This window comes from Artemia franciscana, unplaced genomic scaffold (assembly GCF_032884065.1).
Source record: "Artemia franciscana unplaced genomic scaffold, ASM3288406v1 Scaffold_923, whole genome shotgun sequence".
Classification (NCBI taxonomy): Eukaryota; Metazoa; Arthropoda; class Branchiopoda; order Anostraca; family Artemiidae; genus Artemia; species Artemia franciscana.
Window position 1 is genome coordinate 21,868 of NW_027069057.1, and position 21,076 is coordinate 42,943.

Consider the following 21,076-nt stretch of genomic DNA (forward strand, 5'->3'; position numbering starts at 1 on the left):
TTCGTGCGATGATTCCTATACTGAACTATTTTTTATAAGGCTCAAATTTGGGAGAACTTTTTTTTGTCAAACACGAAAGTATTCTGCAACTCGAGAACTTAACAGCAGTTGTATCTTGATTTAATTGAACTTGAGAGCTGGACTTACTGGACAACTAGCGACTTTCGATTGGAAGTAGTTTTGTGGGAATACTTGAAAGGTGACCAATTCCAGTAATAAAACCTGTTTCCACCCTCTGTACAGAACTAAATGGGTTAAGGGGAGGAAAATAAAAGGCGAAGCTAAAACACTAATTATAAGAAAATGCACAAAAAAGACAAAAATATAACTCAATTGCTTATATGACACAGTTCATTATTCACTATATTTTTGCGACGGTGACGAATTCTCTTCAAATAACTTGTCTATTTCAAAGACGTAAAAAACACAACAACTCCTTGAACTATAATGATTACGAGTCTACATTGGCGCTTACCAAATAAGAGGAGCAAAGATCGGTTTATCATACGCTTTATCCATTAAAAACAATCCCAAGTGCGACAAGGGAAAGATATGAGTGACAAAAAAGCATTATACAGCCTTCCCAGGGTTATTGCATGAAACTAGTCTTGCAACCCATAACTCAGAAATTTTTGCTGCGCTAACGCGGATAGTCTCATGAGAAGACTAAGGGAAGTTGAAAAAGAGAAACCCCTGTTTTTGGTCAAGTGACTTTAGAGCCGATCCCAACGATACCCGAGCAGATCGTTTGAAGATCATCAGAAAGTAACAGTACGTAATATATCGTAAGTAACATATCAATACAATAAACAGGCCGTGTTTGTCTATAGAGGTTGCAGAGTTTAGAGTTTTTACCCTTAGTAAGGTATAAGTAACGAGCGTCTGGAGAGAGCAATGGAGACATTGTGCTGAGTAATGTAAACAAGAAATAGCAGCGATAAACGGGTTTCAGAACACGTTTAGATATAGTGTGGTTCAGTATTTATTAAATTATCAAAGCTTAAATGTTTAACATTTAAGCGCGGCAAAACTCAAGCAATTAGGTATCTATTGACCAGATAAACCTACTTCTTTTCAAGCCGTTTATGACAATAAACAGCAGAGAATGATGCTTGTAAAAAGAAACTGAAAAAAATATATAATATTGGTAACAATATCTACTGAAAAAGTATCTTCTTTTTGTAATTATTCTGAATACGAACAGTTTAGTGTTTTAAGTTAACCGTCGAATGTTATAAGCGTAAGAAAATTTACACAGTTGTAGAAAATTGAGAATATACCCCCTCAAAAAGAGGCAACCCTATACGAGAAATTTCAAGCCTCAATATGAAATGGTGATTTCCCAGGGGAATATGATAGCGGATGTGCGTATTTTTTTTTTTTTTTTTATCTGGTGTAATCACATCAAACAAATGGTCGTGGAGCATTGAAAGAAGGCTAATTTGAACGAAAATTTGAAATTTTAGTTTTTTTTTTCAAGTAACGAGAACTATAATGCTGTAATAAAGGGACAATTTCTGTAACTGTGCTGTAAAACGGTGATTTTGGCCCAGACAGGATGAAAACGCTATTTAGCAAAATTCTGCTGTTGAAGGAAAATGGAACCTCCCAGTTTCTGATACCGGAGTGCCGCGTGCTGAAAAGTTCGTGCCTATGTATATAAATAAAAAAAAAATAAAATTAAAGTGCAAGCTTGAAAATTAACTTATGCAGATTATTCTGTATATGAGACCCCCTCCCTAACACTGTTTTTTACGCTAATGCTCTAATACTGCTTTACTAACAACATTTCGTGTGCAACAAGTATACCAAGCTGGTAAGTGCAAATGCTTTATCTAGTGATTACTTTTGAAACAATTGAATTGAAAATGATATTACTTAAATAAGCCCTTCCATGCTTTGAGCATTTGAAAAAAAAATTTTTTAATGTTTCTTATGCTGGAGCATTTGTTGTTGAATTATCGCGAGGGGGATAAGCGTAAATATCGTTGTTTGTGCGGGGCAGCCCACCTCACATAAATATATATTTCTGTTCGTTACGAATATTAATGTCCCTCTTTAATTTTATTTGAAGAAACTTGTTTTTCTTAACTTCTCTGCCTTTCAATATCAAGTCTAAGTTTTATCCTAAATATGAGGGGGACTACTATTCCCTCAACTCCCGACATTTGTACTTGAGGGCAAAAACCCTTGGTTTTACCAGTAAACAAGGAAACATGTTAAGAAAACGATTTTTACTTCAGAATGTGTAGAATAATCCTAGTCAACACATTTTGCAGAGGGAGAACTCGGCAAATCTTCACTTCTTTCACTGTTGTACAATTTTTTTTTAAAAACAAAATTCTGAAAAATAACATGGATTCAACTGCATTTTTCCGTTATAATATATATATATATATATATATATATATATATATATATATATATATATATATATATATATATATATATATATATATATGTAATTAAACACCATCAGTGCCATCTAATAATTTGTCACAAAAACTTATGAATAGACAAATGCTAAAAATTAGGTTAGGTTTGGCTAGATTAGTTAGATGGTGATTGGGTGTTGTTTATAATCGCTTTTCAAGACTTAGAGAATAGACACAAATAGTAAAAAATGTGATAGAAAAACTGGAAATACAAGGAAAATAGTGAAGATAAAGATTCTACCCCTGCAAAATATGCTAACTAGGATTACTCTGCATATTGTGAAGTAAGAATTGTTTTCTTAACGCGTTTCTTTATGTACTGGTAAGAATCCTAGGCTAATACCATACTTGAGTTTAACCTTTGCACAAAAATGCTTCGAAAGGAGAGTTCATTTAGGTGCATTTGATTTTCAAAATAAAAGAGAATTTTCCCAAATAAGCTGGAATCGAACCCCGCAATTTAAAAACAATTGTCTCTGAAACAAGAAAGCAGCTTTTGTCCCCTGAGCACCCATATTTTCATACTTCATCCTATATTTCCTCCAAATAAACAGGATCAGAGGTGGAATCCGTATTCATCTGAAGCACTTCTGTAGTGCAATCTCTTAGACTATTATTAAAGAGCAATTAGGTCTTTAAACATTCGTTTGAATGAACCTTTTGTTTTCGGCAACACACGACCACTGGTTCAGTGCTTAAGAAACGTTTCATTTTATGTTTTTCCCAGCACGGATGCGTGTTTGTTTGGGCTTAATATATATTATTATGCCCATAGTGAGTTATATATAGTTAGCTATATACGTAATATAGTAATATTATAACATAATATAGTTATATAATACAGTATGTTATATATATATATATATATATATATATATATATATATATATATATATATATATAGTATGTTATATATATATATATACATATATATATATATATATATATATACATATATATATATATATATAGTATGTTATATATATATATACATATATATATATATATATATATATATATATATATATATATATATATATATATATATATATATATGTATATATATATATTACCCTGAATGTTGACATTCACCGGTGAATCTCCGAAATACCTTTTTTTTTTTCCCTGGATTTACTGAGCGTTGTTAGTCAACTTTTTCAATTTAGTGTAAGGTTTGATGATGACAGGTTAGGTTAGCTTAGGTTTTTAGCCCATTTCTGTTATTTATAACCAAATTTAACCTAAACTAACATAATCTAACCTATCTTTAACTTTCAAACAGTTCGTGGTAACGAACTGTAGTAAGGAGCAACCCGGCTCAATAGTAAACGAAACTCTAAAAAACGGAATTTCGATACTAAAGGTATATCAAAAGAATTGGATTTTTATGCTGATTTTAAATATATAAGTTTCATCAAATTTAGTCTTTGTCATCAAAAGTTACGAGCCTGAGAAAATTTGCCTTATTTTGGAAAATAGGGGGTAACACCCCCTAAAAGTCATAGGATCTTAACGAAAATTACACCATCGCATTCAGCGTATCAGAGAACCCTATAGAAAAAAATTCAAGGTCCAATCTACAAAAATGTGGAATTTCGTATTTTTTGCCAGCAGACAAATCACGGGTGCGTGTTTATTTGTTTTTTTTTAGTTTTTTTTCCCAGGGGTCATCGTATCGACCAAGTGGTCCTAGAGTTTTGCAAGAGGGCTCATTCTAACGGAAATGAAAAGTTCTAGTGCCCTTTTTAAGTGACCAAATAATTGGAGGGCACCTAGGCCCCCTCCCACGCTCATTTTTTTCCCAAAGTCAACGGATCAAAATTTTGAGATAGCCATTTTGTTCCGCATAGTCGAAAACCATAATAACTATGTCTTTGGGGATGACTTACCCCCCACAGTCCCTGGGGGAGGGGCTGCAAGTTACAAACTTTGACCAATGTTTACATACAGTAATGGTTACTGGGAAGTGTACTGATGTTATCAGGGGGATTTTTTTGGTTTGAGTGTGGGGTTCAGGGGAGGGGGCTATATGGGAGGATCTTTCCTTGGAGGAGTATTTCATGGGGGAAGAGAAATTCAATGAAAAGGGCGCAGGACTTTCTAGCATTACTATAAAAAAAAAACAATGAAAATATAAACAAGAAAAAGATTTTTCAATTGAAAGTAAGGAGAAGCATTAAAACTTAAAACGAACAGAGATTATTACGCATATGAAGGGTTCTAAAAATGCTTTAGCATAAAGAGCGAGGTATTTAGGAGGAGATAAATACTTCGCTCTTTATGCTAAAAATTTTTTAAATAATTTCAACTATTTATTCTACGGCCTTTCTGATTCAGGGGTCATTCTTAAAGAATTGGGATAAAACGTAATGTAAGTTACGTAAGTTATGTACGTTTGTTACGTAAGTTAATTCTTAAGTTACGTTTTTTTTTTACTAATAAAAACGTTCGTTAAAAATTAAAAGATCTAGTTGCCTTTTTGAGTAACCGAAAAATTGGAAGGCAACTAGACCTCCTTCCCCACCCCTTATTTCTCAAAATCGTCTGATCAAAACTAAGAGAAAGCCATTTAGCCAAAAAAAGAATTAATATGCAAATTTCATTTTAGTAATTTATGTACGGAGAGCCAAAATCAGACATGCATTAATTCAAAACTTTCAGAAATTAAATAAAAAAAAACAAGTTTTTTTAAATGAAAGTAAGGAGCGACATTAAAACTTAAAACGAACAGAAATTACTCCGTATATGAAAGGGGCTTTTCCTCCTCGACACCCCGCTCCTTGCGCTAAAGTTTGATTCTTTCTCGCAACTCTACTTTTTAAAACAATAAAAAACTTTAGCGTAAGGAGCGGGGTGTCGAGGAGGAAAAGCCCCTTTCATATACGGAGTAATTTCTGTTCGTTTTAAGTTTTAATGTCGCTCCTTACTTTCATTTAAAAAAACTTGTTTTTTTTTTATTTAATTACCATCATAGCTTGTATAAGACTGAAAAAGCTGACTTGCAAAGCTAATTGAAACCAATGAAGTCTACTAATTGAAGTAGAGAAAAAGGAATTTCGGACATTCATGGTAACATGAAATAACGAGCCGTTAAATATGGAGCCGTTTTCGAGAAAAATAGATGAATACATATACAAATATTGCTCACATATAAAGATAGCATATATATATATATATATATATATATATATATATATATATATATATATATATATATATATATATATATATATATATATATATATATATATATATATATATATATATATATATATATATATATATATATATATATATATATAACACTTGCGGCATTGCTCAATAAAACTGAACTACCGGAATTCCAATCCTATCCTTCTATAGGTAGGCCATTCCAATCCTATCAAAACTAGGCTATTTTTTATTTTATTTTTCGTAATCATTTTTTTTTCTTTTCATTTTTTTTATGCTTTTAATTTACTTGACATAATTCTATCATTATTCCTGAAAATTTTTGTCTCAGTGCTTTGCTATCCGTCAAAAACCGGACAGGAACATTGAAATATCGACTGCTTTCTCTACTTTAGCAGAAGTATCGTATTAACAAAACTATACGATTTCATGAGTTGTAAAAAGATTTTCTTGTCCTTATCAATTATATTTGATCATGTTCATTTTGTTCAATTGAATTTGAGCATCGAAAAAGAGAGGGTCAGTTTGACAGCAGGATTGTGTTTTTTTTTCTTTTGCTATTCTGTTTATTCTTTAAATGTCTTGAATATAAAGAATTTCAGTTCTAGGGAGAGAGTCATCCTGTAACGAAAAAGGTATATTTTACCGGGTCATTATAAAATCAAAACATGATATCTATGTAGGGAGGCTAGATGTAGAGAATGGTCCCTTAGTAACCGAAAGACCTTAGGAAAACCCTAATTTAGCGGCTTTTGAAATCTTGAAAAGTTGTTGACCTAGGACAGGTAAATGAGGCTGACAGGAATGAAAATAGAGCCCAACATCCCCCCCATGCAACGTGTTTTCAAGTTCCTATGTCTATTCCTTATAAGTAACACTATAGCATTGCCTATTGTAAAGGCCATAACGCTTCAGTGATTTCTTATTTCCAAGGAAGGGATGGTATTGTAAACTTTGGAGTAGGCTCATTCGACTGAAAATCGGAGGTTCTAGTACCCATTTTAAAGAGTCAAAAATGGTCCGAGTGTAACTAGCCCACAACACCCCCCTCCCTATACACTCTTTTCCCTAAATACATTCAATACAAATTTGAGTCATCATTTTGTTCCAAATAGTCCAAAAATAACAATAACTGCGGGGTTGATACAACCCCCAGAGCCCAGGGGCAACTGCTGTAAGTTATGTCCTAGGGATATGTAAGTTTTTATGGAAGGGTGGTCGTAAAAACCTTGTAGGATGGTCATTTGATTGGCAATTGGAACTTCTAGTGCCCTTTAAGAGTCAAAAGTGATCCGAGAGCAACTATCCCCCTCCGCATACCTTCTTTCCCCTAAATGCATCCGATCGAAATTTAGAGACAGTCATATAGTTTTTATAGAATGGGTGGTTGTATAAGCGAAGTGGGCACAATGTATTATTTACTTTTTATTTTCACCAAGGTACTTTGTATAAGAGGAATTGTCGCAGAAACTTCAAAAGGGGCTTCTTCGATTGTAATTGAAAGTTCTATTGTCCTTTTTACTTTCTTAGCTTCTAGAGCAGAAACTAAGAGGAGCAGGGATGATGCCCCTCGTATCTTCTGAATACCAGAACATAATTTTTATTTTTCTGAAATAAAATACACTTTAAAAGTTTTCTCTTTTTTAACTTTGGTGAATCCAAAATTATCGAGATTTTGAGGAATGAAGTATATACATTAAACTGTCAATCCACATTAATTTTTTTTGTTAATCTTGGTCATGATTGTGATTTATTTCTTATTTTCTTTCGACAGGATGAGACATAAAAACATAGCTCGAAACAAGGATTGTTTTCAGTGAAGTGTAAATTATGTTTTGATCTTAAGAAGGCTCGGGGGCGTCAGACCTGTTCCTCTGAGTTTCTGCTGGTTTTGAGTCGCTCGGTTCATTTACAGTAATTTCTGTTTGTTTTGGGTTTCATTTATTTTTTTTTATTGTGTTTTATGGTAGTTTTACACTTGCAAAAATTAGTTGACTTTATTTCTTTTTGTCTCTGGCTTAATGTAGCTCTTTCCTTTTCTGTGAAAATCTTCTTTTGTGGAAAAAGTTTTCTAAAATTGACATTCATGAAAGAAATAATCCTTCCTGGTTTCAGCAAAATTTAAGCACGTGAGATCCATGGCCTGGCTGATCTCCAATTGAGAGCCCTGTTGACGATAATCAGCATTTAATTAGACAAAAAGATCTTACTAAAGCACTATGATCGCCCTTAAAGCGACATATTGGAATCAGTTTTATTTTGTAATATTTGAGATTAATCAAGCAATACTTAATCTATAATCGTTTAATAATTTATTAAACAATTATCTTTTTTTTTCAACAAAAAGCCTGATCAATTTTTTTGCAGTTTCAATTAAAAGTTGATTATTTGAATACCATGGGACGAGACCAGGTCCATCTATAGTTAACAAAAATTTGGATAATTCTTTTTTAGTATTGTGACATTGAAATATCTGTCAACATTCCACAATGTGTTAACATTAATATAATGGTATTGAATTGTACATATACTGCACATCTATAGCTAGAAAATAATAAAATTTCAATGAGGTATTCTACCTCTCGTCAGCACCTTACAGTGGCAAAATTTGCAATCCCATTGGAATTTTCCCACCTTAATGCGAAAAGATCGCCATATTTACAAAATCGTAACTTGAACATTGGAAATCTTGGGATACGAGTCGATATCCAGAACTTTTATCGCAATTGGCTTATGAAATACAAATACAGCTCTTTTCAAGGAATTTTTAAACATCTGCATTATGTGCAGTTCAGAATGGTATGTATGTCTTGTAGTTTGGAAGGCAGTGGGTCAAACTACCTGTATTCAGAGTGTGAACTTTTCTTAGATGTTGTTAGATGGCTCACTATCTTGGCCATTCAGTATAAATTTTAGAATCAAATTTTTAAACCACGACATTCATATGTGCATGGAACACATTTAACAAGTTTATTCTTTGAAAAAAATTGAACTGATTAGTCTTTCGAAAATTTGACATTTTTTGATAAAACTAAAGTCGGTTCTCCGGTACCTGGGCCGGGCCTGTTTGGATCTAAAGTCAGAGCAGCAAGATTGCTAACTTCAGCATTCAAGAAATTTAAAAAACTTGGATGCCAACTGCTAATTTTGAATGCTTACGAAAATCAACAAAATAATGCAGATGGGCTGCTTGTGTCTATGTATATACAGGGTACGAATGATATCATTACTAGGTAAATTTGTTACGCTATGAAAACAGAGTTCAAATTGTATTGCAGAAGAAAACAGGGGACAAACCTTCGTCGATGTATTACCTCCCACCCCAAGAAGCAAAAAATATGAAGTTTTAAGAATTAAACTTTTGTCTTTGCCAGATAGTATCGATGGCAGCTCCAGCTAATATACAGGGAGATACCATCATTTCATGTAGTTTATTTGTTGGCTTCCAAAAGATACTAGAACTATCGAGTTGCTATACTAGCTTTAAATGTCTGTGGGTCCGTAAGTTAGCAAGCAGCTACTCTTGGTTTAGATCCGAAGGGGCACCAACCCAGGAACTGAAGGTCTGATTATAGCGAAAACGATGTTTACTCAATCGTGTTAGTATCCGTTATGAAAAATAATTCTCGTATAAATACTTTCATATAGAGTAGTTTTAGCGTGTATTCTTCTCTTCAGAGTTGACTAGGATTTCTACTGAACAAAAAATAAATACTTGCAATTTAATTAATTACTGAAGCTTTAAAGTTGAATCAAGGTATCCAAGCATAAAAATGAAAGAATAGGAAACCTATGTTAAACACCAAGCGCTTTTAGGAGGTCTTCCGCACAATGACCTAGTTTTTCCGGGTCACTAACTTTTTTCAGGTTGTTAAGCAACGGAGTGAACTCAAGACTCAACGCGACCAGCTTCATTCTTCCCTCTTGCAACATTGTTCCAAGCGCAACTAAAATTCTAAACTGACTTTCTTGATCACTACAATTTTCGAGTAAGGATCGAATTATATCGAGCATTGATGCTTTAGTTTCCATACTAAAATCATGTTGCATGTTAAGCACTGATATATTGAGCAACACTGTTGATAAGGCTATATTCAGCTGCTTCCTTTGGCTGTCACTGGAGTTTTTACAGTTTTCAATGATGTCGATAACAGTAAGAAGTATTGTGTCTACTTCGGGCAAAATGATTTTTTTTCCAATTGTACTCGTGAGAAGATTAGCAATGATACGAGTACTAAGCATGACATTCACTACACCAGCGGATGGAATGAAATATTTCTTCAGTAATTCAGTCAAACCTAACGGTGTTAATGTATCGACAAGTTTTTGGGTAAAATTTTCTTCGATTACCGCCAGTCGGAGCAAATCTAGGACAGGAAAAATGTACTCTGAAAAGAAAAGCAAGTTAGTCTCTTACAAATAGTTTTAATCAGAATAAATAATTTAAGACTACCACTTGGGGCTACGCAACTTTCTTTGATTACTTTTGTCAAATAATTTTTTCTTTTTTCGATATTAATGCTAAAATACTTTTTGGCACAGAAAAAAAGAAAAGAAAAACGACCAAGCAAAGATTCTAGGCTTTCGATATGTACGTGTCATTACTATCCTAAAAATCCTGGTCAGCCAAATCATTTTTTTCCTTAGAGTCAGCAACAATGAAAGTAATACCATAGGACACATAGGCGGCATAACAAATACCACAGTAACTGGTGTATTGAAAGTTCTGATTGGATTCCACGTTCAAATTGGTTTCAAATTGTTATCTCTAGTCTATTATAAACTCATATGTGTATGCTTCTTAATTTTGGCTAGATTATTTTTATTTTATTTTAAAGCTGAATTGAATTTTGAGATTTTATTGCCGCTTACAGCTAAATACTAACAGATCCACTGTGATGCTTCCATAGCAGAGCAAAGCTATTTTCTAAGGGAATTATTTGTTAGTGTACAAGTTATTATCAAGCAAAGTAAAGAATTTTGCCTGAAAGTAGTCTTGTTCTGGAGAAACTTAGTTTAGCTTATGTTAGTAACTTAGTTTAGCTATATATTCCTTCCCAATTATCCAAAAATATCACTTTTTGATTTATTTGTTTATTGAATCGGGGTAGTAGTGACAACCTTCCCTTAGCTTGCTACAGACATCTGGCGAATGCTTGGTGACTCTCACCTCTTTTTGAGGGACAATTGCTGCTTGACTATGAGGGCTGAAGCCGGCTGGTGGGGTATTCGGAATGGGAGAAAGACGATGGTTGAAACTTTGATGCTACCAATGGAAAAGAGGCAAGAAAAGGATTATGAAGACCTATCTCAGTTACCAAGCCCGAGGGGCATCAATTGCCCAGCGCTATTGGTGCAATATTATTATTCCTTTTGGTGTGGTGACAACAGGCCTTTCTGGCCTGAGCCTCAACTCAGTTTTACAAGTCCACACACAACAATCATAATTTATTTTATTAGACATTACGAACTTGGTTTAATTACACAGCGTTCACAAGTATATCTAGTATAGACATATGTGTGCCGAGTGATGAATATTCTAGTCACTTCTATTCGTAAGTAAAATTTGATGCTTGACTGCAACAAGTTAAACCCAAGCATCCAGTTCTAGACTGTAGAGCTCTGTGTTCAGAACTTCTAATTTTACTAATCAGGAAGCTTCATTTGTCATTATATTTATCATTTACACTGAATAGTGGCGTTCAAAGCCATTTCTAAATGTGTTTCTATGACGAAGCAAATGCATTACCAACCAAATTTACTTGGGCATGGAAGTCTTACTGGACCTGTAAGTTCTTTATCAAAATTTTGGTCTAAAACGATTATACTCAGGATAAAATAACACTGAATTTTTCACAAGATTGCATTGGCAAGCATCAATCCAAATCTATAAAAAGTTATATATATATATATATATATATATATATATATATATATATATATATATATATATATATATATATATATATATATATATATATATATATATATATATATATATATATATATATATATATATATATATATATATATATGTAAAGATCTGATGATTGCGTCTGCGAAACGGCACAACAAATAAATCCTTTTTGAGAACAGAATGAGAACGGAAATCGTTGCCAGGTTGAAAGTTAGTAGGAATAAAGAAATTTGAACTGACATTTGCTGGCACAATCATGGTAGAAAATGGAGAGACAATTTTACCTTTTAATATCTATATACCTTTAATAGCTCAAACTTTCAATTAAATTAATTATTATTTAAATTTTACAAGTTTATTACGGTGACAAAAACCCAAGATCGACAGAACGGCAGTCACTCCTCTTCCATCCAACCCTTTTCAAACTGCCAAGACAACATACAAATTACTTAAAGCATTTTATGGGAATATTGTTATCTTGCCTAATCTAAGATTTCCAGCGTTTTTCTTACTTGCTTCATTTAAAAATTATTTTAGTAAAAAGTAGATTTTGTTTTACCAAAAAGTTAAATGTTGTATTTCCATTTGTTTCGATTAAATACTTTAAATGAATAACATTTCGGAAATTTTTCAATTACCATTCTTAAAGGGACATAATCAGGTCTAAATGGGATTGAAAGGGAAGCAGAGAAGGAAAAAAATAATCATGAAAATCTATAAAGCTAGTGATGACACTGTCTTTACAGAGCAAACAGAAATCCAAACCACATAAAAAATTAGGTGGGTTATTGGAGAATGGAAAAATTTTCCGAAAATTGAGGTCAAAACTGCAACAGCCATTTTATGCAGCTTTCTAAGGTTATTCTTAAAGTTCAAAAATACAACTAATGTCCAAAATGAAATATTTCATTACTACAGCTCATTTAATAAGAGTGATAACAACGTGTTAAATCAACTTAAGTTGTGAAACTGAACTAAATAAACCTGTTTTCAGGGCCCACACATATTAAATTTTCCTAACATTGTTGGAGTTTTAACAGGGGCGTCAGAGCAAAAATTTTGACTCCTTGTTATTAACTCCCTTTCCTACTCTGGAAATAGTATTTTTGCAGAACGTTAATGCTCAAAGAAGAGAACAATAGACTCAAAATCCCACGAAAATTACACTTCCCATTGCGTGCAAAGGTTTCATTATGTGTATACACTTCTGCAAAAATTTCAATGAACAAACCGTAGATACGGTGTGGTACACTAATTTGCATTTAAACCCCATGTTTGATATGTGCATATGGTTTCATTTAGCACGCCAGAAATAGCCCATTACGACCAATAACGAAAGGACCCAAGATTGGTACATATCACCTTTAGTACTTCACACCTAAATTTACAAGATTTGTTTTTTGTGAGTGAAAGAACGAAATGCTTTCCGTTAAAAAGCAGAAACCCGTTCAAATACATCATGAATATTACAAAATTACTATTACAATAAATTTCGCATTTTTTCCAAATGCCGCCAATGTTTCTGCTGAAAAAAATTTAACGGAAGAAGATCAACGGCAATAAAATGTCTATCATTCTACTTTTGATATTAGCTTTGCACTGGAGTTTAGAAAAAATATTAGTAGTTAGAACAATCAACACAAAAAATGCATGATAAAAGTTTTTTGTTTAAACCCAGCTAGATTAATTGTAAAACATTTCCTCTGGTATCCTGGGAAATGCAGTTTTATATGCAAAAATTAGAATTTTTCCATTGATTGCTTAAATCAGCTTACCGTTAGGCCAATGCATCGTTGTGGCAAGAATTGCTAAAAGACGATCAGCATTTGTCTCGCTTGTTCCCAGCATTAATCCTTCCAAAGAGTCAAGGGCATCAGAGGTGACAGATAGTTCAGAGGGTAATTTGGCATTGAAATCCTTCAATTTAGCTGTAATAAAGACGTGTATATTAATCAGGGCTGGGGACTAGTCGACATTTAAGCGGTTTTAATCGTTTACTTAATGGAAAATGAAAGTTACACTGTAGATTAATATAGATTTTCGACTTGAGGTCTTTTCAAAGATAGTTGATTAGTAAAGCAAACCGATTTCTAACAACGATATCTACTACGCTTCAAAATTCTGTTTTCTTTTTCAAAGTTTTTGAATTTTTGTAATCCCCTGTTAAAATGTATACGGATATTTTTACAATTACCATCTGCCAGAACCTGGCACGCGGCAGGCTTCTATATATGGATTCTCAACGCTTGTCTCCTAACCGCAGACATTTTGCTGTCTTTTCATACTGTCGTCCTGGCCCCGGCACTTGGAACGCAGCAGGTTTCTATACATAGATTCTCATTGTCGCTTGTCTTTTAACCGCAGACAGTTTGAGATAATTTGCTGTCTTTTCATACTAATGTCTTTTCAAAGATAGTTTATTATTAAAGCAAGTCTGATTTCTAACTACGATATCAAGTAAGATCTAAACTTTTGGTTTTCTTTTTTAAAGTTTTTGAATTGTTGTTATTCCTTGTTAAAGGGAATAAAAATATTATACAAATATTTTTACAATTACCAGTTTTTTTTTTTATAAAAATATGACGAAAATCCATTATTCTCCACTCTTAAACTTATTTTATGAAATAAATCGTTTAATGTCATATATATGCCAGCTGTATTCTTAAAAACACCCATATACTCAAATACTGTGTACATAACTGCATAACAACTAAGCATACAGATGTATACCCAACAATATATGCTTAATATCATTCACGGAATAGACGCATTATCATAATATAATGTATTGAATAGACGTAGGCTTGCATCACATATTTTGATAGACGTGTTAATAGCCTATTAAACAAGAGGACAAAACCAAAGAAAAACTAGACCGACGTTGCCCAGGCAACGTGAAGTATTGTGGCAACCTTTGTCCGGCTTTGCCGACTAAAGTGTTGCGAGAGCAACACTTTGGTTTTGTTCCTTCGCTATCGATCAGTAACCACATGATCAAAGGCTATTCCTCAGCGTTGAAAAAGCAACAACAAAATAGTATCGAATGAAGGGACTAAATTAACTTTTCAATCGTAGACATCGTGACGGATGGAAACTCGGAACAATCTCTTATATAATCTAGTCGGTATTATAAAGCTATCCCTAACTTTTCAGGATCAAAATACCATAGATGACATTCTATTAATTATTACGAAACTATCTCATTGTTTTACATTCTCGTTGGTGCTTGTTTCTTCACTATCAGTTAAATGATGAAGTTGTCAGCCTATCGAAGTTTTTAAAACGGTATGTTCAAACGAGAACGCAATCAGTTATCACATGACCAAAGGCTATCCTTCAGCGTTCAAGAAACAACAACTACAAAATAACATCGAAAGAAGGGACTAAATTGACTTTGCACCAAGTTGAACTTTATCCTTTTCAATCATAGACATCGTGACGGATGAAAACTTGGAACAATATCTTATATAATCTAGTTGGTATTATAAAGCTATCCGTAACTTTTCAGAATTAAAATACCATAGGTGACACCAATTATTACGAAACTACATCATTGTTTTACGTTATCGTTTGTACCCGTTGCGTAAACACTTAATACTGTCAGATTGAAAGAGATCGAATACAATGTGCACCAGTTTGTACAAATTTCTAGCCCAAAGTGAACAGATTCTTACTTACAAGTCCCTCTCCTGTGATAGACATCAAGTTCACCGGAAACAAATAAATGGGTACACCAACTAGCAAAAATTGCAAACCCCTCATCGCTGAAGATGATTGTAGCCCAACAGCCGATTATTACTTACAAGACTTCTACATGTCTTACCACTGGAACCAAATTGGTTTAACCATCAAATATACCGGAAACAAATAATAGGTACACCAACTAGCAAAAGTGACAAACCCCTTATTGCCGAAGATTATTATGAACTAACAGCCGTTTCTCACCCAGAGTGAACCGATTCTTACCTATAAGTCCCTCTCCCGTGATAGACATCAAGTTCACCGGAAACAAATAAATGGGTACACCAACTAGCATAGTTGCAAACCCCTCATCGCTGAAGTTGACTATAGCCTAACAGCAGATTATTACTTACAAGTCCCCTACATGTCTTACCACTGGAACCAAATTGGTTTTACCATCTAATATACTGGAAACAAACAATAGATACACCAACTATCAAAAGTTGCTAACCTCTCATTGCCAAAGGTGATTATTACCTAACAGCCGACTATTGCTTACAAGTCCTCTATATGTCTCACAATTTATATCGACCTACATTTCGTTTCCGTGTGTACACTGAAGTTGTCAACCCCTTGAAACTTTCAAACTGGTATACCTCATGAAGGAATTTTTGTACCAAAAAATGGATGTCATATAGTTTGATCAACTCATCAAGAGCTATCGATTGCCGTCGAAAAAAAAAATTCTAGCTGTCTTAGTTCAAAAGTTGATTTTTTTTTTTTTGCCGTAGGCCAAATTTCTAACGTCACCACTTAGAAAGGAGCAAAGGATTAGCTCCAATTTCTTCAGGAATGAGAGAACTTTTAAAGTTTATTAAGCACATCTGATACCATTTCTCTACCGCAATCCCAAGCCCAGAAAACCGAATGATGAACTCAGCTGAAATCACGAACAGAAATGGGTAGAAACAATAGACGGCAGCACTTTCGGACCAATGGGAAAATGCCACATTTTTGCTTCTGTAAATTTTTCTATTTATCACTCAAAGAAGATATATTGGCTGTGGGGCCGGGTAACTGCTGCATATATTTAACACTTATAGATTTTAGTCCATCTTCAATTTGAAAATGCTGCCTGCCTGCTAGAGCGGAGCTTTCCACTCGAAAGCAGAAACATGGTTTGATGAAACGAAAGCTTGTCTGCACAATTTCAGATACTCCTCTCTGACATAGGCTATATAACTCCACTTCACTTCGCACACCATAGGCTCTGGCTCGTGGACAAGCAAAAACCATCCTTTTTGGCCCCAGGCAAGAGTTCAGCAGAGCTTTCCAAAATATAATGTTATATTCAGCAATCCGCCCTGAGGTCCACACTTTCCGTAAAAACCGCACAGGTTAGACCCCTACCAGTTTCCAGGAATAAGCTGAGATCGGCGGCATAGAAAAAAAAAAACAGGACAAAACCAAAGTGTTGCTCTCGCAACACAAATATTTCTGCAAGTGAAACAAAACAGAGGGAGATAAAACTGATATTTTGACCTTTGAACAGTCATAGGGACTTTTGCCATGCCGTTTAGTGTTCTAAACAATGCAAGAAGAAAAATAAAATAAAGAATTGCCCTTCTGATATTAATGTAAATAATACATTATGTACACGCAACTGAAGCATGATGCTTATATAATTTTGTTTCCATTGACCCAAGTGCTTTATTGCGCTAACACCAGTTAGTGCATCATTTGGTATGAATAACTCATCGGATGAATGAATTATCCTGGCTCTCTGTTTTCTGTGAGGTTTAGTTTCCAGTCGTTATTTAGCTACTGTCCGAAGAATAGTTTTATTCGGATAAGCATATATTTGCTGTATTCAATAGTTGCACAGAAAAGATGTAATACCTTCAGAATCTAGAATTTCTTTTTTAGTATTTTAAAATCATATACTTTTAAATTAACCCTGCGTCTTCTTGGCATATCAGTAACTAGAAATCAGGAAAAGAAAGATATCTCGCTCATACAATTCCGTTTTGTATCCAATAATATCGCATAAAACCAAACTAAATTAACTCTCAAATAAGTAAGGTTGTCAGAATTCAGTTACTTTTGAATTCAGAATTCAAATACTAGTTTAATGACTCATTTAGATATGAAACAGTAACCTGAAAAGGGGTTGAATCGTCTATTTTATCTTTTTTTAACAAACTTAGCTTAACACAGCATAAGAAAAATAGCAAAAGATAATGTTATACAAGTTGATTACGAAAAATCTTGTGAAAATTGGCATGGGTAGATCCATACCATATCTGCACAAAAGGAAAAGATGGCAAAAAAAAAAAAAAACACTGAAATTGATGGAAAATAAGAAAACTAAACTGCAGTAATCATACAAAAATTTTCTTCTTTTCAATAACGATTTGTTTTTTAGTGTTAAAGGAGAATTTAAATTTTCTGTTTTTCTTTTTTTTCACAACTATTGCACCTTGTTTTTTTCATAATTGCTATTCTATATTATCCCTTAGTTACGTTACACTGATCGTATTCATCACTTCCATCAAGATTATTGTAATACAAAAATCAAGGGAGGGATAACAAACTCTTCAACACGTGAAATGACACCATTTTATGCAATTCTAAAAAAGGGATATGCCAGTCTAGCCTCTCACTGAGACTGTCTGTCTTGGCTTTACTCCAATTAGCCATGGCTCTCAACCTCTTTCATCAATTCCACCAAGTCGATAATCATTTAAGCTTACCTACGATTCCCTTGATATTTGCTTGTTCGATGCGAACAGGATTTGTTTGAGGGAAGTATTTAGATGCAGAAGTAGTTGTAGCAGCATTTCCAGATGGAACATAGCGACCAGCACCTGTCCAAGAAAGAAAAATGAGTTAATACCTAAATGTACAATTCAGATTATTCTGATAAATCTACAGCGTATGCAAGGGGAGAGTCTATTTTAACAAAAATATTGGAGAATTGAGACCAAATAGGATTTCAGGAAAATAAAATCTTCCGTCAAAATCTGTCCCCATCTTAGAGCTCAATCTTCTAACCTGGCCACAAAAATAACTCCCTATTATCCCCACCAAAGTGATCTACTATTAAAAAAAAAAAATAGTTCACCACCATCCCTCCCCATTGCTAAGTGCATCGTTTAATCATGAATAACTATACTCTGTCTTCTTGTTTGTATTTACTTAAAATGGATTTGGATTTTCCCTTGACTTTTTTTAAGGCTCTTTTTCAATTCTTTTGTAAATTATGAAAGAGTTCCTTCCCATCCTAAAAGAAGAATTTAAGGGAGAAATGAGAAACATAAAAAATTATTAATCGTTTCTTTAGCAGGCCTCCTGGAAACCAAAAAGATCATTTTGCAGGCTTTGTGTCTTCACCTCTAAGGCCCCTCACGCCTTCGGTCATCCTAAATGGACCTAACTTGGATTCAATGTGCCTGGGACTTTGACCTTAGCAAATAGCCTTTGGTTTGATCGCGTGGCGCTCCGGAACTGGCGCTCGCCAATAAAAACTCGCAAGATTTTTGCGGGCCTTTTATAACCTCCCTTGGCTCATTACGGTTGGTAGCTCTGGTTAACAGTACTTGAAATAAACTCGCTTTACTCTGGCCTCCTTTGAATATATCCGAATAAAAGTATATACAACTGACATTTCGAAAAAGTCGGAAGACGCCTGAGGCACTTAATGTTCAAACTACAGAAAAGTATGTTTAAAACACTTTTTTTTTTTTTTTGGCGGTTCGCCTAAAATTTTGCTAGATTTGCATTACAGTATACTTTCGGTGACTTTCCATGCAATGTAAAACTGTACAAGGTGCATTTTCAGAGGAATACCCGTAAATAGTACCCCCTAATTTGGATTGTAATATATTTGTGATAACTCTTCATGTAATGGGATATTTTGTAAAGTGTGGAGTTTAGGGGATTTTTCTCAGATCTTACTAGCAAATTACTTTCATGATTTCAAAACAGTTTGCATTGCATTTTTGATGACTCTCTACATGATGACAACTTTGTTTATAGTGTGCTGCTAACCAGAGAACTGGCTTTTATTCTACCAGTGTCATCTTGCAGCAACTTTTCACCACCTCCCTTAGGTTAGTCAGATCTTTGAACCTCGAAAGCGGGCCACCAGTCACTCCATGTTTCTTTTTAACTTTATCAAGTAAAAAGACGGCGATCGCACCGGCTTTTAGTCACCTCGCTCATTCTCTCTACCTTCATCAGCTCTCTCAACTCACTTAGTTTTACCGGCTCTATCCGTTTGCTTGTGCCTTTGGCCTTTGCAAAAATAGCTCCACCTCTCTCCACTAGCTACGGTTGGTAGCTCATGCTTACGGCCATGACAAATTTGTAATCACGACGTCATATTTCCATTTTTTTAGGTTTTACAGAACGTATTTGTCAGATTTTTATAGCCTATATCCATTCTCATTGTTCTAAAATACTCTACATAAATTTCACGTTTCTAGCTTCATTAGTTTAGGTGATTGTTCAGCTTCAGTGTATTCACAAAGCCACGGAAATTTTAATGCTCCAAATGTTTGCTTCCTGGGCTATGGTTTAAGCATCCCGCCTTTTAAGAGGGTTCAGGGAAGAGTTTCAACGGCTTAGTTTGAACATACGGTCTTTTTTTATTGGATTCAGCTTGAAATTGTACGGTAACCATGAAAACTTAAATATTCTTTACAACATCCCTTAACTATATAACAGGAACAAATTATTTGTCTCGCTAGGAGGAGCATTCAACACATCCTAATAACATGATCATTACCGCGCTGGTCATTTTCTAACCTCTGGCACTTTAAAACCATTATATAAAAGAAGGGCTAAATGCATAGTTATTTACCCAGGTTTACAATTGGTTTACAGACTTTTACAGACCTGCAAATTAAAAAAAAAAAAAGGAATAACTTTTTGAGTCGGGAAAGAACTATCCTGCCTAAGCTCGAAAATGTCAATTCAAGTGTTTGGTGTTCAGTATGAAGGATCACTTTTTGTCACCTTCAATAACAGATATAAATCATTTCTCTCATGCTAGAGGCATTCGTGTTAGTTAGTGCACATCTTCTAACCATAACTTTTAGATAAAAATCAGTGTGTCTATGATGGCCTCGTAAATACAGGTGGTAGATCAATGATACATTTTGATTAGTAATATTATATTATAGCATATATTATACGTATATAGTATTATGTAGTGACTTTAGCTTATTTTTGAGGTGAAGGTGAGTAGTCCTTAGGTAATTTTCCTTTTCTTCCTTCTTATTCCACTAAAAAATACACGCTAAAAAATTACCTTATATAAGATATATTGACTCCAAGAGCAATACACTACCCTATAAGAAGGGGAACACAGAGTACGCCCATAAAGAGTTGACGCAATGGTTTCAACTAAGCAGACGAGATCTGCAAAACCTCTTATTCATTTGTAATCCACTTATACTTTTTATTAAATATAATTCATTTATTAATTAATCGCTACCTAAATGTAAAGTCAACTTACCGGTAAATGGATCTACGTAGGAGCTGCTGGAGCTAGATTGAAGTTTTGTAGCATTCCAATTGCTATTTTTAATAATAAAATTAGCTACTTCATCCAAAAAATGTTGGCTCAGTTCATTTTCAGTTAAGAATTTTTGAGCTGCCATATAGGGATCGTCTCCCTCATTGAATGGAAGTTGAATAGGCGGAAGACCTTCTTGCACATCTACATCAAACACAAAGTCGTAGCGCTAGGAAACAAAAAGTCATAACTTCAACACTCGTTGTAAATATGATGATTTTCCATACCATTTGGCTGCGGTAACCCAAAACGCGTCATGTGATATAAAACTGATTTTACAGGAGTGGAAAA

General features: G+C 34.0%; 1 protein-coding gene across 1 annotated transcript in view; it reads right to left on the minus strand.

Annotated features, from left to right (window-relative positions):
* Window positions 1-9,314: 9,314 nt before the first annotated feature.
* Window positions 9,315-21,076, minus strand: part of LOC136043749 (phospholipase A-2-activating protein-like) — a 40,646-nt gene continuing 28,884 nt past the window's right edge. The window contains exons 8-11 of the mRNA XM_065728670.1: window positions 20,726-20,954; window positions 17,958-18,071; window positions 13,299-13,451; window positions 9,315-9,994 (exon numbers count right to left, since the gene is read on the minus strand). Coding sequence (XP_065584742.1) covers window positions 9,402-9,994; window positions 13,299-13,451; window positions 17,958-18,071; window positions 20,726-20,954 — 1,089 coding nt within the window. The 3' untranslated portion in view covers window positions 9,315-9,401. The remainder of the gene's footprint in view (window positions 9,995-13,298; window positions 13,452-17,957; window positions 18,072-20,725; window positions 20,955-21,076) is intronic.